General features: G+C 37.6%; 1 protein-coding gene across 3 annotated transcripts in view; it reads right to left on the reverse strand.

Annotated features, from left to right (window-relative positions):
- Positions 1–13,579, reverse strand: part of LOC150099806 (secretory carrier-associated membrane protein 1-like) — a 244,097-nt gene that overhangs the window by 152,177 nt on the left and 78,341 nt on the right. For all 3 annotated transcript variants that reach the window (XM_090403729.1, XM_090403730.1, XM_090403728.1), the window contains exon 5: positions 10,259–10,387. In XM_090403729.1, the coding sequence (XP_090259855.1) occupies positions 10,259–10,387 (129 nt within the window). The remainder of the gene's footprint in view (positions 1–10,258; positions 10,388–13,579) is intronic.

Genomic DNA, 13,579 nt, shown 5'->3' on the forward strand with positions numbered 1-13,579 from the left:
GTACTTGGATTTTACAAAGGCTTTAGATAGACTGCCACATGACAAGCTCTTAATTAAATTGAAAGGGATGGGATTGGATAACAAACTTCTGTGTTGGATGTCAGATTGGTATCAGAAAGTTGTATATGGGGGTGCAGTATCTCGAAAGAGAAAGGTCACCAGTGGTGTGCCACAGGAGTCAGTTTTGGGGTCATTGTTGTTCAATTTGTATGTTAATGATATTGGGTTGGGTTTAACTAGTGATATCCAGCTGTTTGCAGAGGGTGTAAAACTGGGGAGAGCAATGCACAGTCAGGCTAATGCTAATGCCTTACAAGAGGACTTGAATAGGTTGCATGAATGGGCAGGTAAGTGAAACTTTCAGTTGAATGTTGCCAAGTGTAAGGTTTGGTTTTCAGATTTGGTAAACAACGATGGGATGCCAAGTATACACTTGGTGGGAAAACTTTAACAGAAGTAGAGGAAACGAGAGATCTAGGTGTGATGGTGGACAAGGACCTGAAATTCAGGGGCCACATTGCACAAGTTGTGAAAATATCACATTGAATAATGGCAATGATGCGGAGAACCCTGACATGCAGAAATAGAGAGGTTATGATTCCATTGTATGAGGCCTGATCAAGGCCTCATATGGATTATTGTGCACAGATTTGGTCGCCGGATTTTCATGGTGACGAGGATATGTTGGAAAGGGTAAGAGAAGATTCACAAAGGTAGTCAGTGGTCTTTGGAATGTGGAGTACGAGGACAGACTGAGGGAATGTAAGTTGCAGAGTCTCGTGAATAAGGGGGGGGATATGATTGAGACATAAACTGGTCAGGGGTTGTTATCAGGTAGATATGGAAGAGATTTTTCATACAATTGGAGAGGAAAGTAGAACAAGAGGCCATTGCTGGAAACTATATAAGGAGGGTGTGAGCAAAGGAGTGAGAAGCAGGTTCTTTGCAAGGAGGGTGGTTGGTGAGTGGAATGCATTGCCTGAGTGTGTTGTGGATGTGGACACATTTTGAATCAGTTTAAGACGAGGTTGGATGAGCATTGTATGCAATAGTGAGTACCTCCCACGATGAGTCTCTGACTCCATAGAAGTCGGGTGTTGATAATAATAATGTTAAGTAGTCATTTTTTCAAAATGGCCGTCGGGCCACAACAAAGAGCTCCAGACCACCTGTGGGTCATGCGTTGAAGACCCCTGGTGTAGGATATATTTTGCATGAAGAATTGCAAATTAAAAAGCTTTGCGCAAGATGGGTGCCACGCTTGCTCACAGCAGATCAAAAATCCACTTGCATGAAAATCTCTGAACAGTGCTTGAAGAGTTTTAACAAGAATAAAACTGAGTTTGTGTGTCAATTTATTATTATGGATGAGACTTGGATTCACCGTTACACACCAGAATCCAAGCAACAGTCAAAACAGTGGACAGAAGCCAGTGGTTCAACACCAAAGAAGACAAAGTTGGTTCCATCAGGAGGAGAGTTCATGGCATCTGTGTTTTGGGATGCTAAAGGCATTTTGTTTATTAATTATCTTGAAAATTGTAAAACAATAACTGAGGAATAATATTCCAATCTTTTAGCCAGACTAGATGAAAAACAATTGTGAGAAAAGACCCAGTTTGCAGAAGAAAAAAAATCATCTTTCACCAGGACAATGCACCTGCCCAGAAAGGTGTTTTGGCAATGGGAAAATTAAGGGATCTGCACTATGAATTGTTTGAACATTCACCCTATTCCCCAGATTTGGCTCCATCAAACTTCTATCGCTTCCCAAAACTAAAACTCTTCCTTGCTGGTCAGTGTTTTTCTTCAAATCAAGAGGTGATTGCAGCTGTAGAAGGGTATTTTGCAGATCTTACTGAGATCCACTACAGGGACGGGATAATTGCGCTGGAGCATCGCTGGAATAAATGTATTAGTCTTAAGGGAGATTATGTTGAAAAATATAAATAATTTTGAAATTTGTTTTTTTATTGTTAGCCCGAGAACTTTTCAGATCACCCTCGTAGTACTATCATAATATCCTGTATACTAAATGAGTGTATATATATCTGATGATTGTGTGTGAAAAAAAAAAAGTACTTTTGTTTTTTAATCAAATTCTCATACAAGATTGCAGAACCTGAAACACATTCATGCATACAAGCAAGAAACAGAGAGAAAAATGAACCTTCTGATATTCTGAAAAGCTGGTGATTTTGTTGTGTGAGACGTATATTATTCCTTCCAGAAAACAGAAGCAGACAGAATGAAAGAGAAAGACAGGAAGCAAGTTTGCTGGCTTTGCATGTAGGAAAAAGATAAGTATATTAAGAAATTATTGCTCATATTTAAATAGACTCTTGGTAAAAGTCAATGCCAAATCACAGGAGCAAAACCTATGAAAAATGACAAAGAGCTTGTGAGCTAAGGATTTTCTTAATATGTTTTTACATAATTGGGAAACCCTGTTCTAAAGATTAAACATGCAGTGTCCCTTTTAGATACCTGTAGTTAAATGTCTTGACCTGCCCATTAGGTTCAAGACACCTGAAAGCATGGAAGTAGACCGCTTCCTAGTGGCATAGTTAGCTAATTTACCTACTACACTATTTTCTCCCTTCTGGCATGCTGAGTAGTTCATTCCATCACTATGAGTTCAACAAAGCAGAACAAGAACTCTCTCTTGCTTATTGAAGGACCATGGAATTCCACTCCAGTGAGTGATTTTCCTCTTGACTTGGATTGTCATGTCTCAGTGACCTGTCCCTTGACAGAGGGCGCTAGTGGGTCAAGCGCTACGAACGTGCTTTGAAGAGCTCCTGATTCAGATAAGTTTTACTAGGAATAATTAAGTATATATGCGTAATTGTTTAAGTAAGAGCGGCTGTAAACGTTGTACGCTACCGATATTATTAGTGTGGGGTTTTTTTTCTTGCTTAAACTAAATACGAAAACGTTAATATTAGACCTAGTAACCTGCAGAGAAAAAAAAATGGCGGCTGCATTGTCATTCCATGATTTTAATTTGGATTTCAGTAGGTTCGTTAAGTGTGAGGTCTGTTATATGTATTCCTTCGATTACATAAATGATTTGTGGATGTTTAGTGCGGATGGAAGAAGGGTGTGTGTGAAATGTGACCTGAACGAGGAATTGATGAATGCGAATATGAAGTTGATGACAGAAAGTGCTAGTACCGATTGTGTCGTGAGTGCACGTTTGAAAGAGAATGGCGAGAAAGACAGGCGAAAAAATGTTAAAAAATCAAGAAAAAAGAAAAAGAGCGATTTGACAACCGTAACGGATGTTAAAAGGGACGAAAGTGAGGCGGAAAGAAACGAAATTGAGAGAACGAATGAAAGTAGAAATGGCGTGGTGCAGAAACCGCAAGTAAAAAAAATCGAAAGAATGAATGATAGCGGAAAAAGAATGACTGATGGCGAAAGTTGGACGCATGTTGGAACGAAAGTACTGAACCAAAGAAAGATGAATGACAGTAAAAGTGAGAAGAATGATAGCGAAAGTTGGACGCATGTTAGTCCGAAAGTACGGAAACAAAGAAAGATATGTGAGAGTGAAAGTGAGAAGAATGACAGTGAAAGTTGGACGTATGTTGGACCGAAAGTACGGAAACAAAGAAGGATGAATGAGAGGGAAAGTGAGAAGAGAGGGTCGAGAGTTAGAAAGTTAGAAAGATTTAATGATAGAGTGAATGTGTCGCGAGGTTCAGAAGGTGAATTGGATTGGATGAAGCAAGAAATGAAATGGATGCGGAATGAAATTAAGAGAATGCAGGTCAAAACTATTAAAATAAATCATGATGGCATGAAAGAGTTAACAAAAGATGAGCGAGTGGCGTTGTATGGCGACTCCATTATTAAAGGTGTGCTAGAGGATATGCACAAGGTATGTTTTCCAGGCGGTAAAATGAGTAGAGTGATTGAGGCATTGAACATGAGGCGGGAACGAGCAAAAGAGTTAATTGTATTAATTGGAACAAATGATTTGAGAGAGAACAAAGAGCATGTCAAAATGAATGTCAGGAGACTGCTTGGAAAGATAAAGGAGAATAGTGTGACAGGAAGGGTGGTCAGTGTGTTGCCTAGGTATGATTGTGGTGAAATGAGGCGGAGAGCAAGGATTATGAATGATATTCTGGCTGAAATGTGTGAGGAGATAGGAGTACAGTTTGTTAATGTGTGGAATGAGTTTGAGGGACGAAGTGAGCTGTATGGGAGCGATGGACTGCATTTGAGTGGTTATGGTGTGAGTCGCTTGGAGAGACTGCTGCTGGAAGGTAGAGAAGTGAATAGAGAGAATGAATCAGATCAAGAGGGGAGTGATGTGGAAGAGCAGGAGAGTAAGACAGGAGAGATTGAAGGAGTGGAAATGAATGTGGAAGTGAGTGGTATGAGTATAGATAATGAGAGAATGGGTGTGCAAGAGGAGCAGGGAAACGGGGAGGCTCAGGGTGGACAGGGATACACAGCGTGAGAAAGGTGGATGCTCCAAGAGGAGGTGAGAGAATGTGTAGGCAGGAAAGTAATGGGATGATCAGGGATCAAAAGGAAACAGATGGAATTGCAAAGGGTTCTAAAATGAAGAAGCAGAAAGGGAAATGGCCCCAGTCCAGCATGGAGAGATCACATCGAGTGAGTGGTATCAGTGGAACTAGCTGTAGATCCAGAAATGAGTTGTTGTGTTTGTATACCAATGCTAGAAGTATAAGAAACAAGGCGAATGAAATGGTTGCACTAATTGCGTCTGTGCACCCAGAGATTGTCGGAATAAGTGAGACATGGTTAGATGAGGATGACATCCTGACAGGAATAGAGATGGAAAGGTATGATGTGTTTCGTGAGGATAGAAGGGGTAAAAAGGGAGGGGGGGTGCTATTGATGATAGAGAAAGAGTTATGTCCATACAAGGTAGAGATGCAAGGGGGAAATGGGGCCAGTGGTTTTGAGGCAGTATGGTGTGAGATAGAGGTGAATAGAATCAAATACTTGGTGGGATGTTGTTATAGACCTGGTAATGTGGATGGTGGTGATAGTGAAATGTATAGTCAAATAAGCCAAGCAAATAAGAAAAGGGTGATCATTATGGGTGATTTTAATTATGGCAATATAGACTGGAATGAAGAGATAGCAACTGGAAGTAAAGAAAATGAGTTTCTTGAGTTTTTGAGGGATAACTACCTCAGACAGTATGTAACAGAGGGCACAAGAGGATTAAGGGTCTTGGATTTGGTCATCTCATCGGAGGATGTAATTATCAATGAGGTATCAAATCATCCACCAATTGGTGAAAGTGACCATGAGGTGATTACTTGGGTGGTTGCCAGCAGTGCAAGGACCCCTGTGAAAAAAGGGTATATGTGGAACTACAAGGGGGGTGATTATGAAGAGCTCAGGAGACAGCTTGCAGGTGTAGCATGGAATGAGGAGTTAGCTGGAAAAGAGATCAATGCAGCTTGGGGGATTTTCAAAAAATATTTAGTGGATGCAATGTCTAAATGTATACCACGGGTGAGAAGGTTAAATAAGTTAGGTGTGAGATGGATGAATAAAGAGATTAAGCATGGAATACAGAGAAAAGGGGCATTGTGGAGGCAGCATAAGAGAAGTGGAAGTAACCAATTTCATGAGTTCTACAAAGACCAGGCAAGGAGAGTGACTTGGTTGGTGAGAGTAGCTAAAGAGAGGTATGAACAGCAGTTAGCTAATGAAGCTAAAAAGAATCCTAGGGAGTTCTTTCGATATGTAGCCAGCAAAAGAAAGAATGATTATGGAAGGATGACATTGATTGGAGGAAATGGTATAAAGACAGCTGTTGCAGAATGTGTGGTGGAGATACTTAATGAGCAGTTCATAAAGATCTTTCAATCTTGTGAATGTGACTTCATGGAGAGATTAAGAGCAGTTGATGATGGGGAGGAGAGACTGACTGTAAGTGAGCAAGAGGTGTTTGGGGAGTTGAGTAAACTAGATGTAAATAAGGCTGTGGGACTTGATAATATATCACCGCGTATTCTGAAGGAATGTGCCAGAGAGTTGACACCTGCCTTGACATATTTTTTTAATACGAGTCTTGCACTTGGTCAAGTCCCTAAAGAGTGGAAGGAGGGCAAGATTGTGCCACTTCATAAAGGAGGTGATCGAACTCAAGCATCAAACTATAGGCCTATCTGTGTGTCGGGTGTTGTGGTTAAGTTGTTGGAGAAGCTTGTGAGAACTAGAATCCAGAGCTGGGTTGACAACAATGGTATAATCTTTGATGGACAGCATGGATTTGCTAAAGGGAGGTCATGTTTTAGTAATCTACTTACTTATTACAATAAAGTGACTGCTTCCTTGGACAGAGGAGAAGGATACACAGTAATATACTTGGATTTCGCAAAAGCTTTTGATAGAGTGCCTCATGATAAGTTGACAGTCAAACTAGAGCAGATGGGGTTGGATATTAGATTAGTGCATTGGATTGGAGACTGGCTATCTGATAGGTATCAACAAGTTGTGTATGGGGGTGCAACATCCAGGAAAAGGAAAGTCACTAGTGGAGTGCCTCAGGGATCTGTTTTAGGGCCATTACTGTTTAACTTGTATATTAATGATATTGGCGAAGATTTGGATGGAGATATTCAGTTGTTTGCAGATGATGCAAAGTTGGGACGAACCATAAAGAGTAGTGAAGATGTTGTGGCCTTGCAAGAAGACTTGAATAAATTGATTGATTGGGCAAGCAAATGGGGATGTGAGTTCAATGTTGCAAAATGTAAGGTTTTAAAATTTGGAAAACAAAGATGGGATGCAGAATTTATGCTTGGTAAGAATATATTGTTGGAAGTAGAGGAAATAAGAGATCTGGGAGTGATAGTGGATAAGGATCTAAAATTTAGGGGTCACATCGCCAAAATTGTGAAGACAACACAAAGACTTCTGGGAATGATGAGGAGGACACTGACGTGTAGAAGTAGGGAGATTCTTGTTCCATTGTATAAGGCTTTGATTAGGCCACACATGGACTATTGTGCCCAGATTTGGTCACCTGGTTTTCAGAAGGATGAAGAGATGTTGGAAAGGGTCCAAAGGCGACTGACTAAGGTAGTTTCTGACCTCTGGAATGTCGAGTATGAGGAAAGATTGAAAAGATGTAATTTGCTGAGTCTAGTGGAGAGAAGGAAGAGGGGAGATATGATAGAGACCTACAAGTTGGTAAGGGGTTGCTATAGGATCAATGGTGGAGAAGTTCTACAGCGAATAGTGGGAGATCAGGGGAGAACCAGAGGTCATCCCTGGAAACTGTATAAAGAGGGTGTGAGTAGGGGAGTGAGAGGCAGGTTTTTTTCGTGCAGAGTTGTGAATGATTGGAATGCCTTGCCTGAGAGTGTGGTGTCTGCAAGGAGTTTGAATGTGTTTAAGACCCGGTATGATGAGATGTGTGTGAGATAAAAGGACCTCCTAGATGAGTCTTTGACTCCATGAGGTCTTGTTTAATAATAATAATAATAATAATAATAATAATAATAATAATAATAATAATACCCATAAAGTGACTTACACTCTCCACCACCACCTCCATGAGATCAGGTATGACTGATCCTCACTGTCTCATCATCTCCACCCTTGCCCATCGAGCAAGATGTCTCACTTCGACAGAAGAAGACCTTCAAACAGAGCTTAACTTCCTGAAAAACACCTTCTTAAATAATAGAGATTCATCTTGTAACATCACTAAACGTTTGACACCACGCCAACAACCTTGACAAGAAGATGATTCCAACCCTCACTCATATACAGTTACCATTTATCAGCTCTCTTACTCCAAAACTATCTAGGATTATGAAGAAATTCAACATAAAGACCAACTATACTACTCTGCCAAAACTTCGTTCTTTTCTGATCGACTAAAACACAACCAACTGCATTTTCCTGGTGTTTATAAAGTTATGTGCAACTGTGGTCGACCTTATTTTGGCCAGACAGATAAATCTGTTTCACTTCGTCTTGAGGAACATAGACGTGACATCTCCTACATAGAACACGAGCGAGCACCCTTTCCAGTCATGTTCTCTTCTCCGCAAACTCTAACCTCGAGGAACGGCCACATCAAGTTGATTGGGACCGCACAACCAATTTATATATATGCAAGGATGAATTTGAAAGACAAATTATCGAATCAAAAGAAATAGTTCTGGACCCTTTCACACTTGAACAACAATCTAAGCTACAATTTGCCTGATTCCCATAGTGCAGTAATCCAATACTGACGCTCTAAAATTAGCTGTCACACACATTCACCTATTCAAATATGACTGTTACTTCTCATAGACAGGCTTATACATTGGTTATGCATTATTAAAACACTTAAGGAATTGAACAACGTAGTTAAGGATATAAATTAAATTATACTTTAATAAATACTTTCCGATATTTCGGCAACGTCACGTTGCCATCTTCTTCATCTCTTCATTCCCAGTTACTGTGTTGTAGTGCCCACGTTCACATGCCTTTTTTTGTAAGTTCCTTTAGAAGATGGCAACGTGACGTTGCCGAAATATCGGAAAGTATTTATTAAAGTATAATTTAATTTATATCCTTAACTATATTGTTCGATTCCTTAAGTGTTTTAATAATGACTGTTACTATTCTGTTTCTTTTTATTAAGCTGGAAAGTCCATGTTTTTTACCTTGTTATTTTTATAAGTCTTATGTTATTTCTTTCTCACCTGAAGAAGTTGGAACACCGATGAAACTAGTCGTAACTTATTAAAGGTTTTTGTTATACTTTCTCTGGTTCTAGTCAGTTAAATTTTAATTTTATAATGTATACATCCCAAGTCAATCCTAATTACAATATATATATAATTGATAAAAATGGGAAAAAAATTCTTAGTCCACCCACAGTGCCAAATATTTGTTCTCATTTCCAACCACAGTACAAATGTACTGTAGGTTTACTAATAATCTTTCATGGGTGGGAACCACATTAAAAAATAAAATTGACCTACTGCTCTTACTTTGATGCTATTTAAAGTAATGGAGAAGGTAAACAATTATCAACTAATCAATGACCTAATATGGCCAAAGATCCACAATAGATCTATTCACCTACATCACTCGCGTAAAGATGTGCTCAGAAAGGATGAGAAACGTATGTTGTTGCATTTGACATTTTCAAGGTATTTGATAGGATCGAGCATTAAGGCTTCACAGCAAATTACTATTTAGCAGTCTGCTTTCCACCCTCTGAAACCGGATTGGTAGTTTTGCTTCTCAAATTATTTAATACATGCAATGGTGGAGGCCATTCTCTCTTCAGAAAATGGTCTCCTAATGCAGATGTTTCTCAGAGTGTTACTTTTTTTACCCACCCTCATCTTAATATGCATGAACAAACTTCTTTTAAGGGCTTCAAATCTTACTGTTAATGCAGTTTTGTTAATGACAGTGCTTTCCATTCCACTCTTTATACAACACACCTTGCAGTGCTCGAATGCCTCACATTTCAAGATCTTCTACATCTAGCGAACTAAACATTGATCTCTTAAGATATCATGCTTCAATGGGCTGATGATGACCTATTCAACCTTCAACATTTCCAAAATTTTGTCTTTTTTCCTTGCGTGTGTGCATGTGCACGTAATACCATTAGTTCTTCTCCCCTTAACTGTAACAATGTTCAGCTCAATAGACAAGATCTTCCAGCCATCTTCCAGCCCTTCAAGAAGTGAATAGATCACTTTTCTCTTGACCACATACACAATAATTTTCTATAGGTTTTACAGCTTCTTTTGTGTGGGAGTAATATTTAAAAAAAAGTCAAGAAATCACAGGACTATAACAAAAGTGTATTTAAGTGTAGATCTGGAAAAGGCATATGAAATGTCAAAAGAAAAACTGTTCTATGTCCTTGGGATGTCAAAAGAAAACTACCAAAGCCCTTCAATTATACATTGCAAATGGAATATTATACAATGAAATACATAGCCTATGAACAAGCTTAAGTTAGCAGTTAGAAATAAAAATGTATTGTAAGAGGGCATGACAAAAAATCAAGAATAAGACAAGCTCTCTCTCCATTGTTATTCATCACCTATACAGATCACATTATGAAGTGGCATTAAACCTGATATCGAAATCAGAGACGTTAAACTAACTCTTTACTTTGTTATTATTCGCCTAAATTTTTACATTTGACAAAAATTAATTACAAATTAGTTTTATAATTTTTGGCAATCTATATACAAAAAATGTAACAATAATGAATGTTCCTCACACAGCCAATATGCATAGATAAACTTCATAAGTGCCTGGAACTGAACTGGGATGTCAACGGCTATGTCATGATAAAAGCAGGGCCCAAAACAACACCATTTTGGCAATGGTGGCCAATTATTTGCTCTCACTGAAATAAAATAAACAAAAAAGCAATACTTATTTCAAATGCTTGACCGATCAGTTAATACAAATTTAATGAATAAATACTAATCAACCTATTGGTTACCTAATAGAAAATAAATTAATTTGCAGTCCTTATACTGCAAATTAACTATTTCTAGAAATGAACTATTTTTAGAAATTTTGTCAAAAATGACTACTTTCAATAAACTATAATACATGGACTGCAGTATGTAACTATGCTATTTCTACTATTTGTCGCTTTCTGTGTTTTATTTGCCTGTAGTATTCATAATAAATCTCCCTCTTCTTCTCTTCTGTCTAAGACGGGTTGAGTCTTCCACTGAGCAGGATCTTCCAGTCTTCTCTTTCCTTACTTTTCAAAGAAGTTCATTATAAGTTCTGCATCCTGAAATGTTCATTATTAATTTCAGCCAGGTGATTCTTGGTCTCCTGGGTCGTCTTTTTTCAGTTGTAAAAGTATTTATTAGGATGTTATGTAGCCTGTCTGTGTCCATGCATGCAGTGTGGCTGAACCATCTCCATTGTTTTCTAATTTTTTTCTAATATTGTCTTCTTATATGATAATTCTTGTCTAACTGTTCTATTTGTTTTCTTTTCTATCCAACTTGTCTTATTTGTTTTTCTTAAGCATTTCATTTCAAATGCCAACAGTTTTTTCCCCTCTCCATTGTTTTCTAATTTTTTCTAATATTGTCTTCTTATATGATAATTCTTGTCTAACTGTTCTATTTGTTTTCTTTTCTATCCAACTTGTCTTATTTGTTTTTCTTAAGCATTTCATTTCAAATGCCAACAGTTTTTTCCCCTCTCTTTTCTTAATTGTCCACACTTCTACTCCATAGATAACTGTTGGTATAATTATTGATTCATATAATTTGATTTTGGCTTGTTTAGATATCTTATTTGTTTTCCAGATTTTCTGTAATTTTCCCATGGTGGTCCATCCTATCGCTATTCTGTGTTTGATTGTTTCAAGTGCATCTATTGTTTGTTAGTTTTGATCCAAGATATATGAAGTTATCTACTTGTTCTATTTGTTCTCCATTTAGGTGACTGAGATGTTAGTTTTGTTCCTCCCTATTTTCATCACTTTTGTATTTTGTATATTTATTACCATGTCATATATTTTACGAGCTTCGTTTAGTTTGTTTATCAATCTTTATAGTTCATTTGGGGTTCTTGCAATAAGAACAAGATCATCTTCATATTTGATATTATTCATATTTAAACCTTTGATATTGATTCTAGGCTCATTGTCTATTGCATTCTTTACAATTTCTTCTAGATATATGTTGAATATATGTATTGACAAATAAGAAACAAAAATATTGAGCACAGAGGCTTTGGTTACTGCAATATTATTAACATTAACATAGAATATTATCATAAATGTAAGTCCAAATAAACAGTTACTGAATAACATGAAAGCTCTGATGTGGTTTAGTAATAATGGGCCGAACTACTAAAATAGCAAAGAGAAAAATAACAATTTTTGTTCTTCAAGCAATATGTCTATGGGGGGGGGGAATATTAATATATGATTAGGAATCACTTCAGTAATGGCAAAGAATTCACAATAACTTTCAGCTCAGCTTGCATGTGATTGTCCCAACCACATCCACAAAACTAAGACTGTGGTTCTGCATATGCATGACAGTGAGTGTAACAAAAAAAATGATTGTACTAATTATAAAAGGTCAAGCAAAATGAAGCAGTTGCCAATACTTCTGCATGTTTTAACCAATTAAAAAAGCCCAACAATTAAGTTTCATTATACAATATGATTTGCTGTTATGGTCATAACAGCAAAACGTAATTGATGCACCACAGGAGGTCAGCTTGCAAATCACCTCCATTCAAGCACAAAAATGTGGATATCTCAACAAACTGCGACAAATAGAGCTCTACATCGAAAGGCCTGCGTCCCTTTAACCACAGCTCATTGCATAGCACGTTTTCAGTGGTCTTGTATATATAAAAATTGGACAATACAACAAATGGGCTAATATACTCTTTACAGATAACAGTCGTTTTAGTATTTCCTCCAATTCTAGATGACACTTGTTCTGGCACGAAAATGATACTGCTTACCAACATGAGAATGTTCTTGAAATTGATAGATATGGCAGTACTAGAGTCATGGTGTAAGGAGGCATTATGCTTAATGGATGCACCGAGCTACAAGTGCTAGAAAAAGGGACTATGACTGGTGAACGATATTGCAACTAAGTTCTTCAACAACATCATGTTCAATTGTGCCGTAGGCAAACAATTCATTTTTATGGATGACAACGCCACACCATATCATACACAAGCAGTAGAGATACTTTTGGAGACCAAAGAAATTAATCAAATTGAGTGGCCAGCATGCTCTCCAGATCTCAACTCTATAGAACACATTTGGGACACAACAGGGAGATGCACTGCTGCTCAATATTCCCCTTTAAAAAGCAAACAAGGCCTTATCCTTGCTCTAAAGGGGAAGTGAGCCAGTTTTAGTCAAGAACTCCCAAATCACTTGGAACTAAGCATGGTACGACATTGTGAGAGCTGTATCATAGTTCTGTGTGGACATATTCCATACTGAAATGTCTCTTCGCATAGTTTTCTGCAAACACTGTATGTAAATTTCTTAACTACATCCTTAAGAAATTTGTAACTTTTGCCAAAAAAAAATGTATTGCAATTTAATTTGTATGAAATTTATAACACATTTTTTTGTGTAACATAAATTTATTTGCCAGCAAACTAATAAATTATGTCCAAATTTGGCTGTAGTTATGAAAAGTTTTTCATATACAGGTAAAAGTGTTGTTTGTCCTTAGCTTTTGAACACTGAAGTCAAATTAGCATCATACTATCAAGGAACAATATACAAGTAAAGATACATGCATACAAACTATATGAGTAGGAGAAACTAACAAGATCAAATAAAGTCGTAAATTGCAGAATCCAGTACGTTTGATTGAACATGCTTTGAAGTTGGATTGATGGTTTGAGAATAAGCATTGTTCAGACTTGAAGCAGTTTTAATGTACTCACATTTACTGCTTTTAGAGCAGAGGCAAATTCAAGGAAATACAAACAAGAAATAGAAATACATTTCAGGAAGTGCATAGACAAATGTTTCATACTTGCTGTTTCTCTGAATAAAGTGGCATTCTTCCAAAAGATC

Source organism: Typopeltis vanoorti, chromosome 14 (genome assembly GCF_054136105.1).
Source record: "Typopeltis vanoorti isolate ZY-2024b chromosome 14, IOZ_Tvanoo_1.0, whole genome shotgun sequence".
Taxonomy (NCBI): Eukaryota; Metazoa; Arthropoda; class Arachnida; order Uropygi; family Thelyphonidae; genus Typopeltis; species Typopeltis vanoorti.